The sequence below is a fragment of the Acomys minous genome (assembly GCF_964271855.1).
Source record: "Acomys minous genome assembly, chromosome: 7".
NCBI classification, from domain to species: domain Eukaryota; kingdom Metazoa; phylum Chordata; class Mammalia; order Rodentia; family Muridae; genus Acomys; species Acomys minous.
This window is the reverse complement of record NC_140488.1, coordinates 38,172,145-38,197,240: the sequence shown is the minus strand read 5'-3', so window position 1 is coordinate 38,197,240 and position 25,096 is coordinate 38,172,145. Positions and strand designations below refer to the sequence as shown.

Below are 25,096 nucleotides of genomic sequence, written 5' to 3'. Positions count from 1 at the left end.
GGCCAGCCTGGTCTACAAAGTGAGTCCAGGACAGGCAAGGCTACACAGACAAAAACCTGTCTCGAAAAACCAAAAAAAAAAAAAAAAAGGAGGTAGCTTGTTGTCCAGGTTCTGTGACTGGAAGGGAAGCTGACCTCAAGGGGCCAAACAGGAGATCACTAAAAAGCCCCTGGCACTTGTGTGTACAAGTCAAGCACTCTGCCACTGGTCCATCTTCATAGATCTAATTTCACTTCTTTTGGTGGTGTTTTTTGAGACAGGATTTCTCTATGTGCGTGCGGCCTTGGCTGTCCTGGCACTTGTTCTATAGGCCAGCCTGGCCTTGAGCTCAGAGACTTGCCTGCCTGCACCTCCCAAAGGCTTCCATTGAAGGCATGCAGCACCACTGCCTGGCCTAAGTTCACATCTTTATTTTGTAATTTTAGACAAAATCTAACTGTGTTGCCTAAAGTAGCTACTTGAAATCCTTCCGCTTCGAGCCAGTTCTTCTTTTCTTAGTTAGTGTCCATGCCCTTACCTCCCCATCCCCTTCTTCTCCAGATAAAGTCTTTCAATGTAACCCTGGCTAGCGAGGAACTCCCTAGGTAGACCCAGCTGCCCCAAACGTGTACAAATCCTCTTGCCTCTGTCTCCTAAGTGTTAGGATTACAAGTGCACACCACCACGGCCTGCCTTTATTGTCTCTATTCTTGCTATTATTTTTAAATTGTTTATTGAATCTGCCACGGTGGAACAGTGGACTGTGCAGTATAGACAGTATGCCTGCTTAGAACTTATTATTCTTGATAGTTGTCTATGCCACCAACGTAACTCTTCTTCTTCTTCTTCTTCTTCTTCTTCTTCTTCTTCTTCTTCTTCTTCTTCTTCTTCTTCTTCTTCTCTTCTTCTTCTTCCTCTTCTTCTTCTTCCTCTTCTTCTTCTTCCTCTTCTTCTTCTTCTTCCTCTTCCTCTTCTTCTTCTTCTTCCTCTTCTTCTTCTTCCTTCTTCTTCTTCTTCCTCTTCTTCTTCCTCTTCTTCTTCTTCTTCTTCTTCTTCTTCCTCTTCTTCTTCCTCCTCCTCCTCCTCCTCCTCCTCCTCCTCTTCTTCTTCTTCTTCTTCTTCTTCTTCTTCTTCTTCTTCTTCTTCTTCTTCCTCTTCTTCTTCTTCTTCTTCTTCTTCTTCTTCTTCTTCTTCTTCTTCTTCTTCTTCTTCTTCTTCTTTTTATGTTTCTTTTTTGGTTTTCAGAGACAGGGTTTCTCTCTGTAGCCCTAGCTGTCCTAGACTCAGTTTGTAGACCAGGCTGGCCTCGAACTCACATTCATCCACCTGCCTCTGCTTCCCGAGTGCTGAGATTAAAGATGTGTACCACGCCCGACTCATACTTTTTCTCTTTACTATTCTGTTACCTTCAATTGAGTGAACTCCTCTTAGCTACCACATAATAGCTTTTTTTTCTTTTGGTTGAGTCATAAATATTTATCTGTATGCTAAGAATTGTGGTTAAAGAACGGGCAGTCTATCAGCATCTTCCCTCTACAAAGAAATGAACAAAGCCCTGCTTCACAGTAAGCCATTAACAGATTTACCCATCATGCCTTTGAACCACATTTTTTTTTTTGACTCAAGAGTGGATTCAATGCATGTGGCGCTGAATGTATTTGGCGAGGGTGTGCAATTAATGCTTCCTCCTCTGTAGCAATATTGTAGCATTGCAAAACGCCAAGCCAGTTTTTTTCTTACCACTCACCGCCTGTGTAGAGCACTGTAGGTGATGGCGGGACTAAGGGGCGTTACATGTGCTTGTTCTTGTGCCTGCTTGAAAACTGCGAGTCAACAACACTGTTTTAATCGTTAGATTTTCCAAGAGGTAAAGAGCAGTGATATTGCAAAAACCTTCCGCAAAGCCATCAACAGGAAAGAAGGGATTTGTGCTCTGGGAGGAACCTCAGAGTTGTCCAGTGAAGGAACACAGCATTCCTACTCAGGTAAGAATGGCCTGGCTGTGCTTAGGTTAACACAGTGCACTGAGCAGGTGTGTACTGCGATGCCCTAAAAAGGTTGTTGCTCTAATTAAATATACTGAGTAGTCTTGGTGACATAGTTGGGTCCTGGGTCAGATATTTGTGAGAAACTCATGATAGACTGTGGTAGCTTGTAAGACACATAATACAATCTGGGAAATTCTAGTCTTTATTACAGTGGAGTTGTGTGATCATATAAATATAATTTTTAAAATATTTTGTAACGTTCCTAATTTTTGTTTTTACTAACTTGGTATGGGATCCCTAATAGTCCCTGTGTTGCTTCCACCTGTCTTCTGTGTGTGACACATTATCTTTTAGCAGGACTATACAACAATTGTAGGGTTTGGGGCCAGATGATTAACAGAGTATGAACGGATTTCTTGTTTTCTTAATATGATTTTAGAAGAAGAAAAGTATGCCTTCGTTAACTGGATAAACAAAGCTTTGGAAAATGATCCCGATTGCAGACACGTTATACCCATGAACCCCAATACTGATGATCTCTTCAAAGCAGTTGGTGATGGAATTGTGCTCTGGTAAGATGCTGGTTCTGTTTTGTAGCCAGATTTCTAAAGATACCCTCCACAGAAGAAGTGTACTTGGCTATGGGTGCTTGGCTCTTTGATGTCAGAAAAGAAAGAGAGATGACAATTACCCAGGATTTGTCTTTTTAGTTTAATAGCTAAAGCTGTCAGTAAAAGTCAAAGTCAGTCATGGAGAGGAGACCTATTGGTGAGGTGACTCTCAGCTTCCAATTTCTTCCTTACCACTGAGCAAACAGAATATTACAACTTTGTCAAACTTGAGGATGTCAGTATCTATTTATTGTGAAGTACTGTGGCTTCCAAAGAGAAAGAGGGGGAAAAAAAAGAGGCTAGCCTTCAGTTCTCACTCTCTGTTGACCTAATTCTGGAAAGAAAAAAAAAATGCTTTTGTCATTGTGGCTGCCCCAGAGCCAGAGCCAGCAGTATGTTGGCAGAAATAATGTAAGATTATCAAAACTGTCCGTTGGTGCTCCTGTTCTCAGAGGCAGTTTTGCCACAGTTCTCTAAAATATGCTTCATCCTAAGTTCTTGGTTCCTATTCAAGCCTTCCCACTCAGTAGCTGTGCGCCTGGTGTCCAGATAGTCAAATCCTTAACATTTCAGTCGCCACTGTCATCTTCTTAGTATTATGCAGCTTGAGCATCCCTAATGCAAAACTCCACAATCTGGAACTTTTGTTTTGTTTCTGTTTATACTTTATTAGCATGTCTATTTATATATGATACTATGTTTCACTGTGACCTTTTCATGTACATCTGTGTGTGATGTCTGTTATTTATTCATTTATATAGTATCCTACCCGCATGTGTGCCAGCAGGCCAGAAGAGGGCACCAGATCTCATTATAGATGGTTGTGAACCACCATGTGGTTGCTGGGAATTGAACTCAGGGCCTTTGGAGGAGCAGACAGTGCTCTTAACCTCTGAGCCATCTCTCCAGCCCTCAAAGATATTTTATAATAATAAGCTTTAAGCCTAATGGGGATGTATAGACTGTGGCTTGACACACGATCTCATATGCCTCATGTTAGCCTACAACTTCCTATGTAGTCCATGATGGCCTTGAACTCCTGATGCTGTGGCCTCCATGCTCCAGTGCTGGCAACTTCTCCATGCCCCAGTTATGTGGAGCTGGAGATGGAATCCATGGCCTCATATGTGCCAGTTAAGCACTCTACTGCTAGAGAAGCCACATCTCCAAACTTGGTAGACTCTTTAAAAGTAAATCAGGTTTTGTTTGCGTGTTTCAGCAAAATGATCAACTTGTCAGTTCCGGATACGATTGATGAGAGAGCAATCAACAAGAAGAAACTGACACCATTCATCATTCAGGTGTGAAGTGTTCTCTACGCCCTCTGTCATGACACTGTGCTTTGATATAGAGGCCATAGCCTGTGGATTCTGCCGGCTGGACTTTAATCTTCAGGACACCTCTGAGTGTAGAAGGGTCACTGATATTTTATGCAATTAGCTGGGACTCAGCAAAACTTGGGGAGCTTGCTGGAAGTTCACACTAGCGCTGAAGTACCAGTCCTTATTGAACAAAAAGACCTGTCTACATTCCTTTAATTACCTGTTGTGTTAAGATATTGGCAGTTAAGCAAAATTATTAAAGCTGATGTGCCTGAGGAGTGGGGCATTTTTGCTTTCCAGTGAGTAAGCAGTAGATTAGCATACCAGAGTCCCTCAGGCAGATGAGATCCTTGAGGTGTACCGATTGCTCCTTTCTAAAACCCAGATATATGCCATATGCTGTGAGACTTGAATTTAGTCAATTTTAGAAAAATGACACCATTCACATGGATTATATTTGCTTTGGTTACTTGACTTTTTACTTTAGAATCAGCAGGATTCAAAAGCAACCAAATAAAAATAAAAGATCCACTTCCTGTAGAATTCTACAAATGAATACGAATGAGGCTGAAATGTGTGGTGGCTTTGCTTTTGAATGCTGAGGTCTGTGATTTGTTTTCTGTAAATGTGGGTGGATGAAATTGATACCTCATATTAATTTCTTCACTTAGTGCTATTCTCAGTGAAAGCAGAAGTGAACTGAGTGCGGAAGAAAGATCCAGAAGTGTATAATTTGGCTGTCTTGCAGGAAAACTTGAACTTGGCACTAAACTCGGCTTCTGCCATTGGGTGTCATGTTGTGAACATTGGTGCCGAAGATTTGCGGGCCGGGAAACCTCATCTGGTGTTGGGACTGCTGTGGCAAATTATTAAGATTGGCTTGTTTGCTGACATTGAATTAAGCAGGAATGAAGGTAACAGAACACACTTGTGCTTTTGAAAGGCATGTACTGGTGATATTTTCTTTCCTTTTATGAAGGTTGTCATACTTCCACTTAACTGAGGTGAGCAGAAAACAAAATCAAACACAAAACTACTCAGAAAAATGACCCACATACATCTGTTCTTTAGCATTAGCTAACATTTGCATGACAGTTCCCATTAGATTTTACTATAAAGACACAAAAACATAGAGAAGTTAACAATGGGTGCCTGTCTTATCCACCTTAGTTGTGTGAGTGTGGGTGTTGGTGTGAGTGTGGGGGTGTGTGCATGTGTGCATGGGTGCATGGACACATGTTTATCCATGTGATCATGTGGGTGAGTACATGAGTGTTTATAAGTGCATGTGACTTTGGGTGTAGAGGCTAGAGATCAACGCTGTGTACCCTCCTGAAGCACTGTCTACCTTATTATTTGAGACAGGATCTTTCACTGAACCCCCCTCTTAATACTTTGGCAATACTGGTTGGTCAGTGAGACCCAGGGATCCTTCTGTCTCCACCTCACCAACACTGGGATCACAGATGCACCCTACACCCAGCTTTTATGAGTGTTGGGGATTGAAGCCCTGGTCTTCCTACTTACACAACAAACAATTTACCAATTAGTTCCTCTTTCCAGCCCCAGACTTACTTTTGAGGAGGGCAGGGAGTTGAGACAGGGTTCACTTTGTAGCCTTGGCTGTCTTGGACTTGCTTTGCAGACCAGGCTGTCCTCGAACTCACAGAGATCTACCTGGCTCTGCTTCCCCATGCTGGGATTAAAGGCATGTGCCACCATGCCTGGCTTCCAGGCTTACTTTTGAAACAAGTTCTATCACTGAATCTGCAGCTTGCCAATTTGGTTAGATTGCTGGTGAGCAAGGCCCAGAGATAATAGCATATTCCAACCCCATGCCCTCTTCTGCTTCCGCAACTCAAAGAGTTCAGATTTGTGCCTCCATACACAGCTTATTCACATGGGTGCTAGGAACTGAACACGTGGTTCAACAGAAAGCCTTTTAGTGACTGTGCCATCTCCTCAGCATAGGGTCTGAGATTCTAGAACCTGGAAGTAGGTTGTAGTTACCTTACATCTCTGTTATCAAAAGACTGAGTGAAGCAAGGTATGATGCTGTAATTGCATGCCTATAATCCCAGAATTTGGATGGTTGAGGCTGTGTGGTCATAAGATTGGGGCCCAAATGGGCTTGTTTCAGAGTAAGACAGAGAGAGAGAGAGAGACAGACAGACAGACAGAGACAGAGAGAGAGAGACAGAGAGCATGCAAGGAAGCACTTGGTATGAGCACTGTCACATCACCTATTGACTGGGGCATTTATGTCTACAAGCACTGGCAGCTTTGCTTCGAGATGGGGAGACTCTGGAGGAGCTTATGAAATTGTCCCCCGAGGAGCTTCTGCTGAGATGGGCCAACTTTCATCTTGAAAACTCAGGCTGGCAAAAGATCAACAACTTCAGTGCTGACATCAAGGTAACAGGACAAAGAACCAGACCATTTGGAGAGATCTAATGGCTCGGCAGGTTTTATTCCACCTTAACAGAGAAAAAGGAAATTAGAGGATATCACCAAGCCTTTTTGCCTTTCCTGTTTTGAGACAAGGTCTTGCTATGTAGCCCAGGCTATACTAGACATCACTGTTGTAGACAAGGCTAGCCTCACACTTAGTGTGATTCCGTTTCTACCTCTTGAGCACTGCCATACAGAACCATGCCAACATAGCTGGATGGGTTTTTTCCTTTTTTATTTTATTTAATTTATTGTTGTTCTTTTGGGCTTTTTTTTTCTTTTGTAGCAGGGTCTCCTGTGCCCCAAGCTGGCCTCAAATCTGCTGTGTAGTTGAGGATGAAGTTGGCATAGTCCGTTTTGTGGGATTTTCAGGAGTAAATGTAGGTTTCCTACACATCCCAGGCTAGTACTGTGGTAACTGAGCCCCTTTTGGTTTTTTTCAAATAAGATTTGACTTTGTAGCCCAGGCTGGCTTCAGTTCACAGTGTCAGCCAGGCTGCCCTCAAATCCACACTCTTCCTGCCTCTGCCTAAAGAATGCATACAGGCATGTGCCAAAGTGCCTAGTCAGGGGGAATCTTTTTTTTTTTAATGAAGCCTGCTTTGAATACTTTTGAAAAGCAAAGAATTCTTGTATTTGTTGATCATGTGAGGCCTTAACCTCAGGCTCCAGCACCGTGGGAGAAGGCGAGAAATGAGCTCGTTATGTGGATTCCTATCCTAAATGGCTAAATGTTATTTTACCAACTATATGTGTTTCCCTCTCAAGACTTTCTGTCATTTCAACTTTTAACTAAAAAATATAATTAACATGGCAGATGACGTTTCAGTAGGTTGATATTTATTGTGGTTTGTATGCTATAATGTGTTTGTTTTCTCTTTCCCTATGCTTCCTGGATTTCTGCTCTTCTCTTTCATGCTTGGTTTTCTATCAAGCTTATTGACTTCAGTAATTCAGTGAAGGTACAGAAACACTTACTAGCTTTATTGTGCTGATGGCATCAGTTAATCGGAAAGTCATAACCAAATCAAGTTCAAGAGACACATTAAAACCAGACTAGTGGACTTGCCTTGGGAAAGATCGCTCCAAAAATGAGACAGACAAGAATGCTATATGGTTTCACAAAAGCTGATCTAAATGTCCTTTCAACATGGGACTGTGAGATGCACTTACTCTTTAGGAATGTGATCACACTGGTATTCTCAATTCTTTTGCAGGATTCCAAAGCCTATTTCCATCTGCTCAATCAAATTGCGCCCAAAGGACAGAAGGAAGGCGAAGCACGGATAGATATTAACATGTCAGGTTTCAATGTAAGTATAGGTGTCCTTTCAAGTTGTACAGTCTCACAGCATTGTGCTCTTTCTCTTCTGCTCCTTGGTTTTGTTGAGAAAGTCTTGCTGTGTTGCCCTAGGACTTGCTGTGTAGAAGAGGCTGGTTTCACACTCATAGAGATCCCCCTGCCTCTACTTTCTGGGTGCTGGGATTAAAGGCATGTGCCGCCACACCCAAATTATTTTATATAAATTCTACTTCATGTAGTGGTGTTGACATTTTTAAAAATGATTTACTTTTTAATTATTATGTAGTGTTCTGCTTGCATGTACACCTGAAGGCCAGCAGAGGGCACCAGATCACATTATAGATGGTTGCTCAAAATTGAACTCAGAACCTCTGGAAGAGCAGTCAGTGTTCTTTTTTTTTTTTTTAAAGATTTATTTATTATATACACAGTATTCTGCCCACATATGTGCCTGCCCTCCACAAGAAGCCACCAGATCTCATTACAGGTGGTTGTAAGGCACCATGTGGTTGCTGGGGATTGAAATCGGGACCTTTGGAAGAGCAGATGGTGCTCTTAACCTCTAAGCCATCTCTCCAGCTACGCAGTCAGTGTTCTTAACCTGTGAGCCATCTCTCCAGCCACGGTGTTGACATTTTAAGTGTATTTTTTGTTTTTGTTTTTGTTTGTTTTGATTTTTTAAGGATGTGGTACACATGACTCAGGAGAGAAAGTATCCTTCCTGACTTATTTTGATAATTTGTGAGTTCCATAATTATGGTGGTCACTGGATGAGTGGCATAAAACAAAGCAAGTATGGAGAAATTAGCACACTGGCTCTTTACCACAACCCATGGCGAAGAAGCCGGTGTGCTTATTTCTTGTGCTTGCTTTGCTATGCATTAAGAGGACTATCTGGGATACCTTGTTGACTCTCAAATTAGAGTCATGCTCAGAGATGTGTCTCTTAGTTTGTTTGAAGCAAGTCAAGATGAACCAGCAAATCCTCCCTATTTGATTTTTTTTCCACTACATCCCTTTGTGTCTTCCCCCAACATCCATCCAGGATACTCCCAACTGGCTGTAGAATTTGGTCTATCGGCTTAGCATCTAAATTTCTATACAATATTACCTATTTCCTTAACGCTGCTCCACAAACTTCTTTCCACCTCCATGAAACTGTTTTAGGCATTTCCAAATATGACACACACACGTGCACACACACAGGCGCGCGCGCGCACGCACACACACACACACACACACACACACACCTTTTTTATTTGTTTCTTTTTTTTTGTTTGTTTGTTTTTTTTGTTGTTGTTGTTCTCTGTGTATCAGCCTTGGGTGTCCTGGACTCGCACTGTAGACCAGGCTGGCTTTGAACTCACAGTGATTCACCTGCCTCTGCCTCCTGAATGCTGCTGGGATTAAAGGCCTGTACCGCCATCCCCACCACCAGCATCCAGCCCAAACATCTCCTTTAACTCCAAGCCCATACTTGCATGTTTTTTCAGATGTTTCTTTTAGTGGAAAAAAAAAAAAACAAATAGGGGTCTGGAGAGGTGGTTCAGTTGTTAAGAGTGCTGGCTTGGCTGCTCTTGCAGAGACTAGCGTGCTATTCCCAAGAGCCCACTCCAAGTAGCTCACAAAACTTATAACTCCAGATCAAGGGGATCGAGATGTCTTCTTCTTCTCAGGCATAGATATGTAGAAGAGTTTTAGGTTTTGTTTTTGTTCTTATAGAAAAGATTTTTTGAATTTTTTTAAAAAACTGTCCACACTTAAAGTTAAATCTTCAAAGAACTGTGGCTGAAAAAATGAGCAACAGCTTTTTTTTGCCTCTGCATCTTGCCTTGAGAGATAATCGGGCGTCATCAGATGGGCATCTGAGAGGGTTAGGGTGATAATGATGAGGTTTCCAGTCACACTTAGCATGTAGGTGACAAGGAGAAAGGTGAAAATCACAGGCTGCCACTGTGGGTCGTTTGTCAGTCCAAGAAGAATAAACTCTGTTACTGCTGAGGAAAAAAAAAGAGAGAGAGAGATAATCTCAATGGAGTGCTTTATTCAGCCTGTAGCCATGTGTTCTGGCGCCACCTTGTGGAATTCAAGGTACTACATATCCCATGCCTCATCATTTTGTATTTAAAAAAATTTTTATTTTTACAAACTACCATGTCCTTGGCTGGTGCCATAGTTTGAGCGACACCCCTGAGCCCAAATCTGCCTATCATAATGTTCTTCTTGTAGGTTTCTAGGACCCTCACAAACCTCTACCCAGATCTAGCCAAAGGACAGGACATTCTCCACAGTTGAGTGGAGAGTGGGGTATGACTTTCACACGTACTCTGGTGCCCCATATTTGACCACGTACCCTGGATGGGGAGGCCTGGTGGCACTCAGAGGAAGGACAGCAGGTTACCAAGAAGAGACTTGATTCCCTATAAGCATATAAAGGGGGAGGAAGTCCCCCTCAGGCACAGCCATAGGGGAGAGGGGTAAGGGGAAAATGGGAGGGAGGGAGGAATGGGAGGACACAAGGGAGGGGATAACCATTAAGATGTAACAAGAATAAATTAAAAACAGTACCATGTCTTAGCTGAAAGAACCTATGATCCTTTATGTAGACTGATTGTAGGGGCAGTTTATATATACATATATTTTAGTATGGCCTTTAAAGATGTCTTCATTTACTCCAACAGGAAACAGATGATTTGAAGAGAGCCGAGAGTATGCTTCAACAAGCAGATAAATTAGGCTGCAGACAGTTTGTTACCCCGGCTGATGTTGTCAGTGGAAACCCCAAATTGAACTTGGCCTTTGTAGCTAACCTCTTTAATAAGTACCCAGCACTCACGAAGCCTGAAAACCAAGACATTGACTGGACTCTACTGGAAGGTAACAAAGTTTCTCTAATTGTAACGAGCAGTCTGCGGCATAAAAACAGAGGTCACCACAGTGCTATGACTCCAACCCAGTGAGCTGCTTCCTCCATTTGCCTTTTGCAAGTATCTGCTAAAAAGCAGATGCAGTGCTAAGTGAGAACGGGAAACCACTGCATGGAGTTGGTGATGGGAACAAAATTTGCAAATAAAATAATCTGGTTGGGGAATGTGGCTTGGTGCTAGGGTTCTTGCCTAGAATGGCCAGCATTCCAAAAGAAAATAAAAAATTCAGAGTCACCTACCTACCCTGAGACCAGTTAGTAAACCAATGTTTTGCTTCAGTCTTTAGTGCTATGTCTCTTTTCTTTTTTTTTTTCTTTTTTCTTTCTTATTTTTTTTTTTCCTTTCTTTTTTTGGTAGGTAGGTCTTCTTTCTCTGGGAAATTCTATTTCTTTCTTTGAGAAAATACTCATGTTTTGTTTGAAGTTTTCTTTTTTACTTTTTCTTTTCTTTTTCTCTCTTTTTTTTTTTTTTTTTTTTTTTTTGCTTAGTCATCTGTATTAACAGAAGCACTTCAAGTGTCTCGGGTTGGCCTCCAGCTCACTACATAGTAAAGAATGATCATCCTTCCTTCAAGTGCTGGGATTGCAGGCACCACTTGCAGTTGACAGGATGCTAGGGGTTGCACCCGGCATGTCCTGCACTCTGGGATGCACTCTACAAACTGAGCACCTCTCTCCAGAGCCTTGGAGGTGCTTGTGTACTGTGTACTGTGTAGCCCAGAGCTCGCTTCACACCTCTTGCGATCCGGCCTCACAAGGGCGGCAAGTATAGAGATGAGCATCCATGTCTATTATCTTTTTGGTTGGGAGCCTAGCCTTTCACACCTGAGCCATCTCTGCAGACCAGAGCCACCATGTCTAACAAGATCACAGAAAGATACAAATCCATGCTGAATTTAATCTTTAAGTTTCCATGATCACATTTCCTCTATCCATAGTTAGAGTGACATAGTAAATCGTGGTAATTATTAGCTCAGAATAAAGCATATAAACTAAATGAACATAGGCAATGGTGCTGTATGTATAAGCCATGTCATGAATGAATGTATGTTTTGGATTTTTCAATAGGTGAAACTCGGGAAGAAAGAACCTTTCGTAACTGGATGAACTCACTTGGTGTGAACCCCCATGTAAACCATCTCTATGCGTAAGCTCCCCTATTGCTGTTATGAAGTTATGACGAGCAGGGATAGACATGGCACAACTAATGGCAGCTCCAGACTTTTTCTGCATGCTCCTTTGAATATTCATATTATAAAGCATGAGTGGTTTCTTGTGTTTTGTTTTGTTGTTTTTCGAGAATGGGTTCCTCTGTATAGCCTTGGCAGTCCTGGAGTCACTTTGTAGACCAGGCTAGCCTCGAACTCACAGAGACCCTCCTGCCTCTGCCTCCTGAGTGCTGGGATTATAGATGTGCCCTAGCACGCCCGGCTAACTTTAGTGATCTCAATCATCATTTTCCACAAAAGCCCAAATTCTCTCTTTGCCGGAGTTTTAGCTATAAATGATAGAATATGTAAATGACTTGATGGGACTTTAGGGAACAGGGACTTTGAGCTTCTTAAACAGTCCAGGAATGCTTGTAGTAGACTACCCAGGGCTTCCTACGGCCCTTGGCTTCCCAGCTGGCTTCTTTGCTGACATGTAATAGTTTGTACCCTAGATCCCCATCTTTATTATTTTTGTACCACCTGCCATTTACTACATACTAACTTCAGTATTAGTTTTATTCATTATACTTACATGTATTCAAAAGCATACCTGTTTATCCACATAGTTGTTTATGGCTTTTGGAGTCTTACATAGGGCCTTTGGTTTTCACCATGGATTCCCAACCTTTATAACAGTTTTTGCTTAAATAAACAAATATCTTTACATCACCATCATCATCACCATTTTTGTTTTTCAAGACAGAATCTTACTGTGTAGCCCAGGTTGTGCTGGAAGTCACTCTATAGAGCAGGCTGGCCTTGAACTCAGAGAGATCTGTTTGCCTCAGCCTCCCGAGTGCTGGGATTACCGGCGTGTGCCACCACTGCCAGGACCTTATTATTTTTTTAAAGATAGAACAGGAACTCACTGTGTTGCCCTGGCTGGCCTGGAACTGACCTGGCACGCACAGAGATCACCCTGCCTTCCCCTCCCAAGCATGGGTTTAAGGGTGTGCACTTCTTTCTTGTTTGTCTGCTTGCTTGCTTTTTGTGTTTGTGTCTGTGTTTAGTGACCTGAATGGTCTTCGCTCTGTTTTCAGCACAGACTGATTTAGAAACATATGAGTTGCAGGTGTTGGGACTTTGTAGATCTTTTTTCATTTGTGTCCCTCCATGATCACTAATGAAGTTATGTTTCAAATTATCAGGGACCTGCAGGATGCCCTGGTAATCTTACAGTTATATGAGCGAATTAAAGTTCCTGTGGACTGGAGTAAGGTTAACAAGCCTCCATACCCAAAGCTGGGGGCCAACATGAAAAAGGTAGAGAATCCTGCCCCCTCTTGATTTCTGTCTTTTGCTGTAAACCCTCTAGACCTGGGTTGGGGAAATGGCTCTGCAGTAAAGAGAACGGGCTGCTGTTCCAGAGGACCAAGGTTCAATTCCCAGCACTCTCATGGCAGCTCATGCCTGTCTGTAACCGTAGCTCCAGAGAATCTGACACCTTCACACAAATACACGTGCAGGCAAAAGACAAATGCACTTAAAATAAAAATAAAATAACCCCTAAACTCTAAGTTGCTTCTGGAGGACAGAAACTAGATCTTGGTTTTGAGCAAATTCCTACCCTTGTACAACACACACACAAACAAACACATACACACACACACACACACACACACACACACACACACACACACACACACATGGAGGGAGATCATGGAGACTGAACAAACGACTACTTTTAACCATCAATTTGCTTTTGCACTCGTGTAGCTAGAAAACTGCAACTATGCCGTGGAATTAGGGAAGCATCCAGCTAAATTCTCCCTGGTTGGCATTGGAGGACAAGACCTGAATGATGGCAACCCAACCTTGACCTTGGCTGTGGTCTGGCAGCTGATGAGAAGGTATTATTACACCCAGTGTTGGCCACTGAGGCTTCACAGTAATACACGTCTAGGAATTCACCCTTAGTATATTTTCAGCTCTTTACATTAGTCATTGTGTCCAATGAATACGCTTCCAAGCTCATTGTACTTAGACTCTGAAATGAATTTGTTATGAGTGTGTGTGTGTGTTACCTCTCCACTGGGAGATGCCTCCTTGTAAGTGAGGTAGAAGGTGTCCCCAGTCTTCCACAGCAGGCTGACGTGGAAACTTAAGTTTGATGCAGTGTCACTGAATATGGTTGGCAGATGGTCAGCTAGAATTTATGTCAGCTGGGTGGCTGTAGCCCAGGCCTCCAGGATATACTAAGCCTGCATGGAGACTATCACCAGACCCCCAACATAAATAAGGAACAGTTGTCAGACGCCAGAATGGTGCCTCATACTTGAAATCTCAGCACCTAGGAGTCTGAGGAGGGGAAATGGCTAGTTTGTGGCCGGCTTGGGCTACGTAGTAAGTTCTAGGACATCCTGAACTACAAAGTGGGACCTTTCCTCAAAGGAACAAACCATGGATGCTATCAGAAGAAATATGGACATCTGTATGTATCCATTTGGAAATGAAGATCACGGCCAGCAGGGAGGCTCAGTGGTTAACAGTGTGCCCACCTGAGTTCTGTTCCAGGACCTGATGTGCTGAAGGAACAGAGCCATCTCCTGCAACTTGTTCTCTGCTTTCCTCCCGGTGTACCATGCCACGTATGTGTCCACAGACACAAAAATAACCATGATTTCTATACATCTTTAAGACACTGGAGAGTCCTTTATCTTGCTATCCTTTACCTCAGCTCTAGCTACTCACCTTGACACCTACCCTTCAGCCCCAACACTTCAGGTCCCCAGCCCTCTTAGCCTCAGGCATGCATTATCTCAACCTGAACCCAACACCTCAGTTCACCACCCATCATAATTACTCCCCACCCCTCCTGTCAGCCTTTACCCCTCATCTCAGCTGGCCTGGAACCTCAGCCCTCACCTAGTCTCCATCTACTCTTTGCAGCCACCCTTTGCCACGACCCCACCCTTCACCTCAGCCCTCACTTCTCCACTTGGCTCTCACCCCTCTCCTCAGACCTCCTCTCACTTCAGTCTCCCTCTCAGCTCAGCTCCATTCCTTTCAGCACACTCTCTCATTTCAGCTCCCTTTCACTGAACCCCACTCTTCTTCCCCACCCACACCCCTTCACCTCAGTCCCTACTCCCTTCCTGAGCCTCCAGCTTTCACTTCAGCTTTCTTTCTCACCTCAGCTACCATCAGCTCCTTTTCTTCACTCAGCTGTCATTTCTCACTCCACCCATGGGCTCTCCTCACCTGCGAGAGCATGGCATCTGCAGGCACCATCTTCACTACAGTAATTGTTTTCTTCATGGACCTGGTGGTTGCCTATTGATGTCATGCCTACCCCAGAGGAGGGAAACTGGACCCTATGGAGTAAAAATACTAGCTGAGCTGGTGAGTGTTGATGTACAGTTAGAAACAGTAATGAGAAAGGATGACATTCCAACCAGGCCACATGGCATTGGTGACCTGGAAAGCCAAGTTGCAGAGTAATAGAAGGTCACACAGGTTTGAGAAAGGCCTCAGGGAAGACTGAGGTGGAGATGCATTGGCCCTGGTGAGAGATCAAGAGAGATGCTTTCAAGAAAGTGTGGGCTCTTATATCTCAAAGCGAGGAGGCAACCCAGGACCGAGATAGAGCACGACTGTACACAACTTTCAGGTCCCCACGGTTCGCTTTCTTTTCATAACACTAGAAATTTACACTCCATTCTGCACCTTATCTACTACACCACATCTTTATTCCTTCCAGGTGATCCAGAGGTTATATATGACTGTTGCTCTGTGTATCGGTGTAATCCTACTTCTAGGCCTTCTCCTGGGCCTGATCATGGACTTGAGCCTGACGTTTAGCCTGGATATTAATCTAGCCTTCCCCCTGGGACTGTTCTTGTACATCTATCTTGGCCTAGGCCTGCAGGAAAAGGCTTCTGCAGTCACAGGACACAAGGAGGTAAACACAGACAAGGAAGCAAAAATAAGCAGATGCAGCTTCTACTGCCAAGTTTTCTGTGAAGTCAGCAACAAGGAGGAAGAAAGGGAAGAACAGGTAGAGGAGGGTATGTGTATACTGGTGACAGGTGTAAGGGGTGAGGAACCACAGGGCCAACTGGATGCTGGCAAGGCACTAAGTGGTGACAACGGAGGGAGGCAGGAAGAGGTCCATGGGAGGGTGTCAGGGAGGCATCCTGGCTGTAGACTCTGCATAAGCAGCAGCCTTTGTGCCTACCCCATCTTTTGGCCATGTTCAGCTCTGGCCTAGGCCTGGGGAAGTGGTAGATGTTCTCTTCTCTAAATCTGAAGCTACAGAGGAAAAGCCAAGATCTATAAGGACTTTTAAATTTCCAAGGGAGCTGAAATTCCAAGTGCAACCTGTGAGCCCCCAGTTTACTGTCCATGGAAAATAGGTGTGTGTGGGAGGGGCAGGTACATGGGAGAAAATGTAAAGAAAGCAAGCCTCAAGGGGAAAACAAAACAGCAGATGTGTTTCTCATTCTGAGATCTTGTCTTTTCGTTTTGCTTCAAGACAGGGTGTCTCTGTATAGTCTTGGGTGTCCTGGACTCACGTTGTAGACCAGTCTGGCCTTGAACTCCCACCCACTTCTTTTTCCCAAGTGACATGTGCCACTGCCCCTGTTGTGCAGGAGACACTTAAAAAATGACACCAGAGGTAAGTGTAGAGATTCCTCAATACACTCACCCAAAGTGGCAAAGCAGGCTGCAGAGGCCATGAAGTCTGTGCAGTCCCTGACAAGCACTATAGAAGCCAGGATGTGAAGCATGCTGGCTGGTCTCTTCAACAGAAGGCGGGTGTATATCTCTTTTCCACCCAGAAGCCTGGGCCTGCTTGTGGTTAATAGCCTGGTGATCTGTGCCATCTGCAGGGTCAGGCCACACCCGAGTTTCCCAGGCGATTATGTTTACCTCACACCCTCCGCCCCCCCTTAGACCTTCATCCTTACTTTTGTTTCTCAGTCAGTACAACCCTTCCTTAGGACAGAGGTCAAAATGTACTTTATCTCCTGGTGACCTCCATACTGTCTGTATGACTGAAACCTCACTATACCCTAAGCCCCTACTCTAGGGAACCCATCCTCCTGGGAGAGCTCACGTGTACACTGTAAAGGAGTTTCTGTGCAGTTAGGACCAAATCTTCCTTCTACACGTGAAACTGAGATGACAGTTACCTGCAAACTTTCCCCCAAAATTGTACTGTACTTAGCCAAGTCTAAAATAAACTGCTCAGGGCAGTCTCTACAAGTCTGAACCAACACCTGCTAATTAAGGCATGCTGGGACAGGATCCCCTTTTTGCCTCACAAGGATTATTACTGTGCCTACCATGGCTTTTGCAGGGACCCCCATGATGGTCCACACCTCTCTGTGTGGGAACTGCAGTCTCCTGGGGTCCCTCCTATTTGCACCTGGACTCACCTCACAGACCTAGGTTTGACTCTACCACACACAAGCCTAATCTCATCCCCCAAACTCTGACACAGTTTCCCCATCATAGAACTTCGCCAAAGTATCCTATGGCAACCAGGCACCCACTGGGACAGTCCTATCTCAACATCCTCCACTCATAAACATCTTTTTCTTTCGAGGAAGGTAACACCTAGCCTCATCCTGCCCCCAGAAGTGTGATGCTTTTTCATAGGCTGGAATAGCACCTATGCAGGAGAAAGCCCAGCAGGTGGGCCCAGCTGGTGCACTTATACCATTCTGGGGGTGGGGGGGTGCCAGGCACATATGGTAGGTTCAAACAGGGAACCACTTAGATGAGGTGACCATGCTTCACCACATCCCCCTGAGAGCCATCTTCCCCTCAGAGGGTTATCCCAGCTGGCTAGGCCCAGCTTCCCTGAATGAACCTTCTGGGAGGCGCTGCAGGGCTGTGTCTCATCAGTACACCCCAGGTGTCAGGGACTCTAAGGAATGCCAGAGCACCTGCCTTGAGCTTCTAGCTCTGGAACAGGTGGCTGCTGTGGGCAGGGGAAATGGTGCTGCTGGGGCACAGAGTCCCATAGGTGGTAGAAGGTGAGGAGAGAGGGGCTTGTTGTCAGGACATAACCCACAAGGGGCAGGGGCAGTTAAAGCCATAGTAGAGGCTGAATATGCAGGGGAGACTATGTCTGACATGCAGCCTCTGAGAACTGGACTGCCCCGGTGCCTGGGTGTGTAGAACACAATGACCTTAGACTTGGCCTTCTCTTGGGAAAGCCATGAATGGACTGGAATTCTTAATTCTTGCCCTACATGGAGTCAGGTTCAGGAAGGAGGAAGGTGTTGATGACTCCTATAACTTTTAAAAGTGAGAAGGATTGCATTGGACCATGTTGGTGGCTTTTACAGAGGGAAAATTTGGTTCCATTTTAAACTCTTCTTCACTTTCTCTTTGGTGTGTGTATTTGTACATTTCTGTGTGTACCTGAACATGAAAACAAGAAGCTGACTTCAGGTGTCTTCTTAATTTGCTCTTCACACTAGTTTGTTTAGTCATGGTCCCATGCAGAACCCGGTGCTTGCCAATTCAGCTCTACTGACTGGTCAGCAAGCCCCAGGGGTCCTGTCCCTGCGGTCCCACCCCTGAGAATACAAGCACTTGCACCATGCTTGGCTCTTTACCCGGTAAGAGCCTACTGTGTGCAGAAAGGAAAGGCAATAGTTAGCGTCAAGGACTCAGGTTCAGCGTTCTCCAGTGCAACAGGAAGGGAGCAGGTGCTGGGAATCCAGAGGCACTGGCTGGGGGACACAAGGGAATTTACAGGGATTCAGCAGAGAACAAGGGCACAGTGGCCTCAGCCACTTATAAGGTTGTACTTCAGGGTCCACAGAGGCGCTGATTCATTGCCCTTTCTCTGAAATACACCAAGGACTGTGGTCCAAGATGGGCCAACAGGACCTTCTGGGCAGTGTGGCCTGGCTGCTTCTCATCAGTACACCCCAGGTGTCTGTGACTCCAAGGAATGACAGGCCCCTCCTTCTCCTGCAAACAGCTGAAGGCTCTGATCTCAGGAATCTGAGCAAAGCTGAGATGGTGATGTCTGCTGCAGACAGTCAGCCCACAGGGTTGGCAAATCTTTCTCATTAATAGTATAAAGAATCTGGGGGTTGAGGGTGGCTGAGAGTGCAAAGTGCTTCCTTTACAGTGGGGAAACCTGAGTTCATTACATTAAAAGAAAGGTTTTATGGACAGGCATGTTTAATCTCAGCACTGGAGTGAAAAACACAGGAGGATCAAAAGAGGTGCCTGGCCAGCCATTCTAGCCCAATTAGTGAGCAACATGTCAGTCACAGATCCTGTCTCAGAAAGTGGAGAATAACTGAGGACACCAGATTTTGACCTAATTATGTACAACTTGTACACACACACACACACACACACACACACAGAGAGAGAGAGAGAGAGAGAGAGAGAGAGAGAGAGAGAGAGAGAGAGAGAGAGAGAGAGAGAAGAGACAGACAGACAGACAGACAGACAGAGACAGAGACAGAGACAGAGACAGAGACAGAGACAGAGACAGAGAATGCATTACACTGTGGTCTTTGAAATCAGGCCATCTCGAGGGTCACATTTTCCCTTCTCTGTCTCCAACGACCAACAATAAAACACACATCCTCTCCTTCAGTGTGACTGAGTGAAGAATGTGGTAGTGGCAGAAAACTGTGGAACCCGGGCCCCATCCATAACACCCTAGAGAGATGACAGAGAGGAGGACAAGGAAGTATGGGGGAGTCTGAGCCAAGGCTTCAGGAGGAACCTGGTGTGCTGTCTGTGTACTTAGGGTCCCTGCAGAGAGTGCTAGGCCGAGTGCCTAGCTAGCCAATACTCCATACAGGGCTGGTGAGGTTCCAGGGAAGCGCGCCCACAGGACTTCTGGGTCCTCTGGCTCAAGCCAAAGAGGGCTAGGCCTGGCCTGAAGCTAACAGGATTCATAGAGACAATCTAGACACGTGCACTGTCAAACAAGAAAGCAAACATTTATTTCGAGGGAGGGAAAGAAAACGCTCACCCTGTCCCCAAGTGAGGAGCTTTCACAGTGCCCATAGCATGCCCCACAGTCTCCTGAATGTTCTTCTTTGTGGGGTGCTGCCTGTCTCCTGTCTTGGGGAGTTGCAGGGGTGATGGCTGAAAGGAGGGTGGTCCCTTCTAAGAAGTGGGACCAAGCGTAGGAGGGGCGCTGACTGTCCGAATCCTGGCTGCTGACCTCTTGCTGGCAGCCTTTAAGATGGTCTTGTCGAAGAGCTCTTTCTCGCGGTAGTGCACGGGTGGGCCACGCAGGTACTTCTCTTCTGCCTCCTTGTAGCTGAGCTCCTCCAGGGCAGCGATGGAGCAGATGATTGCTTCTGGAAGGAGAACCTCCATGGTAAAGCGCACTTTGTCTCCTCTAGTCAGGGAGAGCAGGGCCTCATCTGCTTCCTTGGCTAATTTTTGCAAATGGCTGGCCACAAGATACAACTGGTCGTCATCCTCCAGGTAGGTCTCAATGCAGAAGACTTGCCTCTTAGATTTGCGGAGGTTGTCTAACCACTTGGACTGTGTTCTGCCCTTCACGATGTCCAGCAGGTGCTGGTCGGCCCCTTTCCTCTTGACAATGAAGTCTACTAGCTTCTCGTTGCTTCTGTCCCATGCAGCCCTCATGCGGTCAGGCAGAAGTTTCTTGTGGGGCCCCTTCCCAGCCAGGGCCGTCTCCTCTTCCCAATCTTCTAAGTCAGCATAGCTCACCTTGGGGAAGTCAATGTGCAGGTCGCCCTCTTGGATGGCCCTCCTCAGCGGGTAGCTGGCTCGGGCGGTGTAGTAGTCCATAAAGGAGCCCAGGGAGGAGCCACAGGCCAGGTTCTCTCTGTAGTGGTCGATCAGTGAGAAGCACCAGCCTATGCCATGGCCGTACACTTTGCTGGCTCTCCTCAAGAGCTTTATCTTCTCCCTACAGTCCAGATGCTTCAGCTTGTGGAGAGGGACACGAATACCCCTGCGCTCAAGCTGCATGTTGCCCTCGATCAACAGCACCCTTGCCATCTTATCGTGTTTGCTGATGCTCTTGACCACCGCTGGCCAGAATGGAAGGTCCTGAAATTTGAACCAGACCAGCATTCCTTGTTCAATGGTATTCGGACCCTGGGCAGAAGAAGCCCCCATGTTGGCTTGGCTGTCTTCTTGAATCGCGGCCCCTCTCCTCTGGAACTTGGTGCTAGCCGCCTTTGAGTGCACTTGAGGTTCCAGTTCCGCGGCCCTGTACAGGGGCCACAGCATGTGGATCTTCCTTTTTGTGCTAGCAAGGCGGAGCGACCTCTTCAGCCTCGGGATAGGAAGCATGCAGGCTGCAGATGCCTCCTTTGCATCTGCCTTCAGGGTCCCTGGGCTGGGGTCCCCCTTGTCCTCTGGGAAGGTGGTCTTCCTCTGGGCTCCAATAGCCTGGATCTCTAGGCCTGCACACTGTGCTCTTGCTTGTGGCTTTGGGGCTTTGGGGGAGGTGGAGATGCGCCTCTTCTCCCTCCTTGGTATCTCAGAGGCAGCCTGCTGCTCATTTTTAGCCCAGGTGCCCTCCCTGGAGGCTGGGGCACTCTGAAGCTTGTGCTTGGATGTGCTCAGCTTTCTCTTCCCTGGATTACCAGCAGCTTTTCCTGCTGGGGACCTTGGCCACACTCTGTTGCCTCTTAGCACACCCCCTTGTTTTTCAAAGTGAGGGGGCCCAATAGCAGTGTGTGCCTGGGTTTTCCCCCCTTGCACATCAGGCACATTCTTTGAGGCCATCACCACAGGACCCCATGCAAGGCACCCCTGCTTCCCAGGACTCCTCTGGGAGAGCCCTTGGCCTTTCTGGCTGCATGCTTGGAGGCAAAGCTTCTTGGGTGGGCTGCAGCTGGAGCTGGCCTGCTCTTTGGGAACCTTTGTAGCCTCCACGCTGGTTCTTTGGCCACCTACCTTTCCTCCTGGAGACAAGTGCCCTCCCTTGGCCAGATCATACAGTACCACCTTGAGGACTCTCCTGTATCCCTTGGTCTGCCCTGGCAAGCCACTGCCCTGTGACTCCTTTTCTGCCAAGGATGCCATGGTTGATATTTCAGACTTGCTTAGGGTCTTCGCTTCGGGACCCCAGGCAAGGTGCCCCTCCTTCCCAGGGATCCTCTGAGAGAGCCCTTGTCCTTTCTGGCTGCATGCTTGAAGGCAAAGCTTCTTGGGTGGGCTGCAGCTGGAGCTGACCTGCTCTTGAACAACCTTTGTAGCCTCTATGCTGGTTCTTTGGCCACCTGCCTCTCCTCCTGGAGACAAGTGCCCTCCCTTGGCCAGATCATACAGTACCACCTTGAGGACTCTCCTGTATCCCTTGGTCTGCCCTGGCAAGCCACTGCCCTGTGACTCCTTTTCTGCCAAGGATGCCATGGTTGAGATTTCGGACTTGCTTAGGGTCTTCGCTTCAGGACCCCAGGCAAGGTGCCCCTCCTTCCCAGGGATCCTCTGAGAGAGCCCTTGTCCTTTCTGGCTGCATGCTTGAAGGCAAAGCTTCTTGGGTGGGCTGCCGCTGGAACTGACCTGCTCTTGAACAACCTTTGTAGCCTCTATGCTGGTTCTTTGGCCACCTGCCTCTCCTCCTGGAGACAAGTGCCCTCCCTTGGCCAGATCATACAGTACCACCTTGAGGACTCTCCTGTATCCCTTGGTCTGCCCTGGCAAGCCACTGCCCTGTGACTCCTTTTCTGCCAAGGATGCCATGGTTAAGATTTCAGACTTGCTTAGGGTCTTCGCCTCAGTGCTCCTCACTCTTTTCTTCTCACCCACCGGCAGGATTTGCACCTCCAAGAAGGGTACCCCTCTCCTCTTACTATGGGCTGAGGTCCTGGTTCTCAACAAGACCCTTGCAGGACACAGCTGACCCTGCCTCAGAGCACATACTCTGCAGAGTCCATGGTGACTGGACTCTGGGGCTGTGCTGATCTGTGGTTGCTGCTGGTTCCTTGACTGCCTGCGGGTCCTCTGGCCTAGCTGCCCTGCCTGAGGTGCTGGCCTCCCTGCAGAGTCTTGTGGAAAAGCTTGAACTGACTTCTTCGCTCAGGGTGATGTGGTAGGCATGGGCATATCCTGGAGGGTGGGAGAGAGAAACAGAGCTGCATGAGGAAGGAAATAGCCTTTAGTGGACACGGGGGCATCAGCTCAGTGAGGTGAGGCAAGGGAAATCGAGGGAGCTCACAGAAGTCTGTTCTCCAGGAGCAGGAGAAGATAGGGAAGGCTCCCTAGCCTGTGTGCCATGCACTCATGACCATTTTATTCCCCACCCTGAGGCTGGGGTGGTGCACTTCTTCCCAGAGATCTGGGTGTCTTTACAAGGATTGTGTATTTTCTTTCCCACTCATTCAGTACCTGGGGGCTCCCTGGGATGCCCTTGAGAGGGGTGGGGGTCGGAAAGGGGGAAGCCTCATTGGATTCCTTCCTAGAAAGATAGTCCTGCTCTGCCACTGACCCCCCCCCCCCACCCCATACTGGGAAACCTGTGGACACCTAGTGCACATGCCTTCCATACTTGTGGGATTCCTGGTTGAGCAGCAAGGAGGAGGAGAAAACTTCGTGGTAATTTGCATAACATGGCAAGTAAGGATGGCTGCTAACATAGCTCCTGGCCCCATCCCCTCCACCCCCTCCAATCTTTTGGTTCAGATCTGTGATTTCCAACACCATCCTGGACCAAGTGTCCACTGGGCACACGTGGAGAGAGCTCCCAAGAGAAAGTACTCCATTGTGGAGAAATGGGCCGACTAGGGAGTGTCAGATGGAGTGAGTGTCTCTGTGGGAGCTGTGCACCCTCCTGCTGCAAATGTCTAGTCTGCAATAGACCCTGCACACCATATCTGCCTGGGATTGGCGGCACTGTTCCTCCAACTCATCCCAGACCAAAGAACTCTCTTGTCCACAACCTCTGTGCCCTAATTTTAACCCATATCATCTTAGACAGGTAGGAGATCAAAGCAGCTACTTGAGGACCTGAATGGTCACTTGCCCATCCATCCCTAGGTCCAGTAGTAGTCAATGGCATCTGTAGCTTAGCAATCCTGTTCATGATCCTCCGTACTGTGCCTCTCAACATAGGTACTCCTCCTTGGGCTTTTCGGTGGAATATCATACCTTTCTTTGGCAACCCCTTCTGCCTCTGTGTGTGTGTGTGTGTGTGTGTGTGTGTGTGTGTGTGTGCGTGTGCACATTTCTGTTCACTTGTGCAAGTGCGTATGAGCTCAAGAGTAATTTTGCATTTATGTGTGCACGCGTGCCCTCCTGCATGTCGAGTTTATGGGGTAGTGGCTACTCTGTTCCTGACTGGGTCTGCCTTGAGCCTGCTGGGTTCCTATCAGCTCTGTGTATGTCATGCGTGCTTATGTGAAACTAATCCCAAATCTGTCTCATCCTCAGAAGAGGCCCTCTGTGCTCACATTGAAGGACTACAACAGAGTGGAAGAACGGGGAAGGGCTCATATGGCACCTCTGCTCACTGTTTATTCAAGGATGCAAGTGACTTCCTGTCACTCCCTGGGCACCACAAGGCATAGTTGGGCACAGCACTGTGGACTCAGGGGTCACGACATAGCGTCCAGAGGTCACTGTTCTTCTTGGGAACTCCTGTTACCCTTCGTCCCTTCTGACTGTGTGAGATCCCACCGAGCATGGGGACCCCAGACCTTATCCTGGGACTTTCCAACCTTACAGAAACATGAGAGACAAATGATGTTCTCCTCAGTCCCTCCCTCAGTCCTTCCCTTCCCACCCTCTGTATCCATAAGCACCCGGTGGTACACTCTAGCTCCTTATTCATTATGGCAATGTGCAGGGCTCCTCCTGTTGTACTCCCATCCAAGGCTAAGGGACTTCAAACCCCATTTCACACTGCCTAAAGTGGCTATCTGCATAAAGGGGTCTAGGTGTGTCTCAGGCCACACCTGTTGGATGATGCAATATTCAACGTGTATGGTGGCAGTATGGGGCTCAACGTAGAGATCAGCCAGCCTTAACCTTTCTTCTGATGAGGCTGTGTGATCCTTACAGGACTGGCTTGCTCTAATTTGGCCCCCTTGGAGTCCTGGGCCTTGTCACGAAGGCGTCTCCTGAGGACAGAGAGGAAAACACAAGCCCCTCAGTTACTGTAGGCTGCCTTCGGCTGGACCTTCGTAGCACAGGTTGTTCTCCACCAAGGTCGATTGAGCACCATCCAGCCCATCCGTGCCTGCCCCACGCCCACCCGGGCACCATGCATCGGGTATGTGAGAGCTCAGCCCTCACAGGGTACCCTTAGAAACCAAGGATGCCTGAGTTACACTTCTAGAATGCACCCTTCCTACCCCTCCCAGGCCTGAGCTTGCTTCTGCTTCCCTC

The 25,096-nt window shown here is 46.8% G+C and overlaps 2 protein-coding genes across 5 annotated transcripts in view; one reads left to right on the top strand and one right to left on the bottom strand.

Moving 5' to 3' along the window:
• PLS3 (plastin 3) overlaps positions 1–13,723 on the top strand; it is an 85,907-nt gene extending 72,184 nt beyond the window's left edge. For all 4 annotated transcript variants that reach the window (XM_084788773.1, XM_084788772.1, XM_084788774.1 and 1 more), the window contains 10 exons: positions 1,835–1,964; positions 2,407–2,539; positions 3,798–3,879; positions 4,649–4,814; positions 6,173–6,315; positions 7,569–7,664; positions 10,336–10,531; positions 11,649–11,727; positions 12,940–13,054; positions 13,508–13,723. In XM_084788773.1, the coding sequence (XP_084644899.1) occupies positions 1,835–1,964; positions 2,407–2,539; positions 3,798–3,879; positions 4,649–4,814; positions 6,173–6,315; positions 7,569–7,664; positions 10,336–10,531; positions 11,649–11,727; positions 12,940–13,054; positions 13,508–13,708 (1,341 nt within the window). In that variant the 3' untranslated portion in view covers positions 13,709–13,723. The remainder of the gene's footprint in view (positions 1–1,834; positions 1,965–2,406; positions 2,540–3,797; positions 3,880–4,648; positions 4,815–6,172; positions 6,316–7,568; positions 7,665–10,335; positions 10,532–11,648; positions 11,728–12,939; positions 13,055–13,507) is intronic.
• Positions 13,724–19,740: 6,017 nt separating this feature from the next.
• LOC311601792 (PWWP domain-containing DNA repair factor 4-like) lies at positions 19,741–22,647 on the bottom strand (the record flags this gene model as incomplete). The annotated part of the gene is given in 3 exon segments (XM_084789529.1): positions 19,741–21,660; positions 22,321–22,623; positions 22,626–22,647. Coding segments are annotated over 3 exon segments (2,097 nt in total). The 3' UTR covers positions 19,741–19,888.
• Between the last annotated feature and the right edge of the window lie 2,449 nt (positions 22,648–25,096).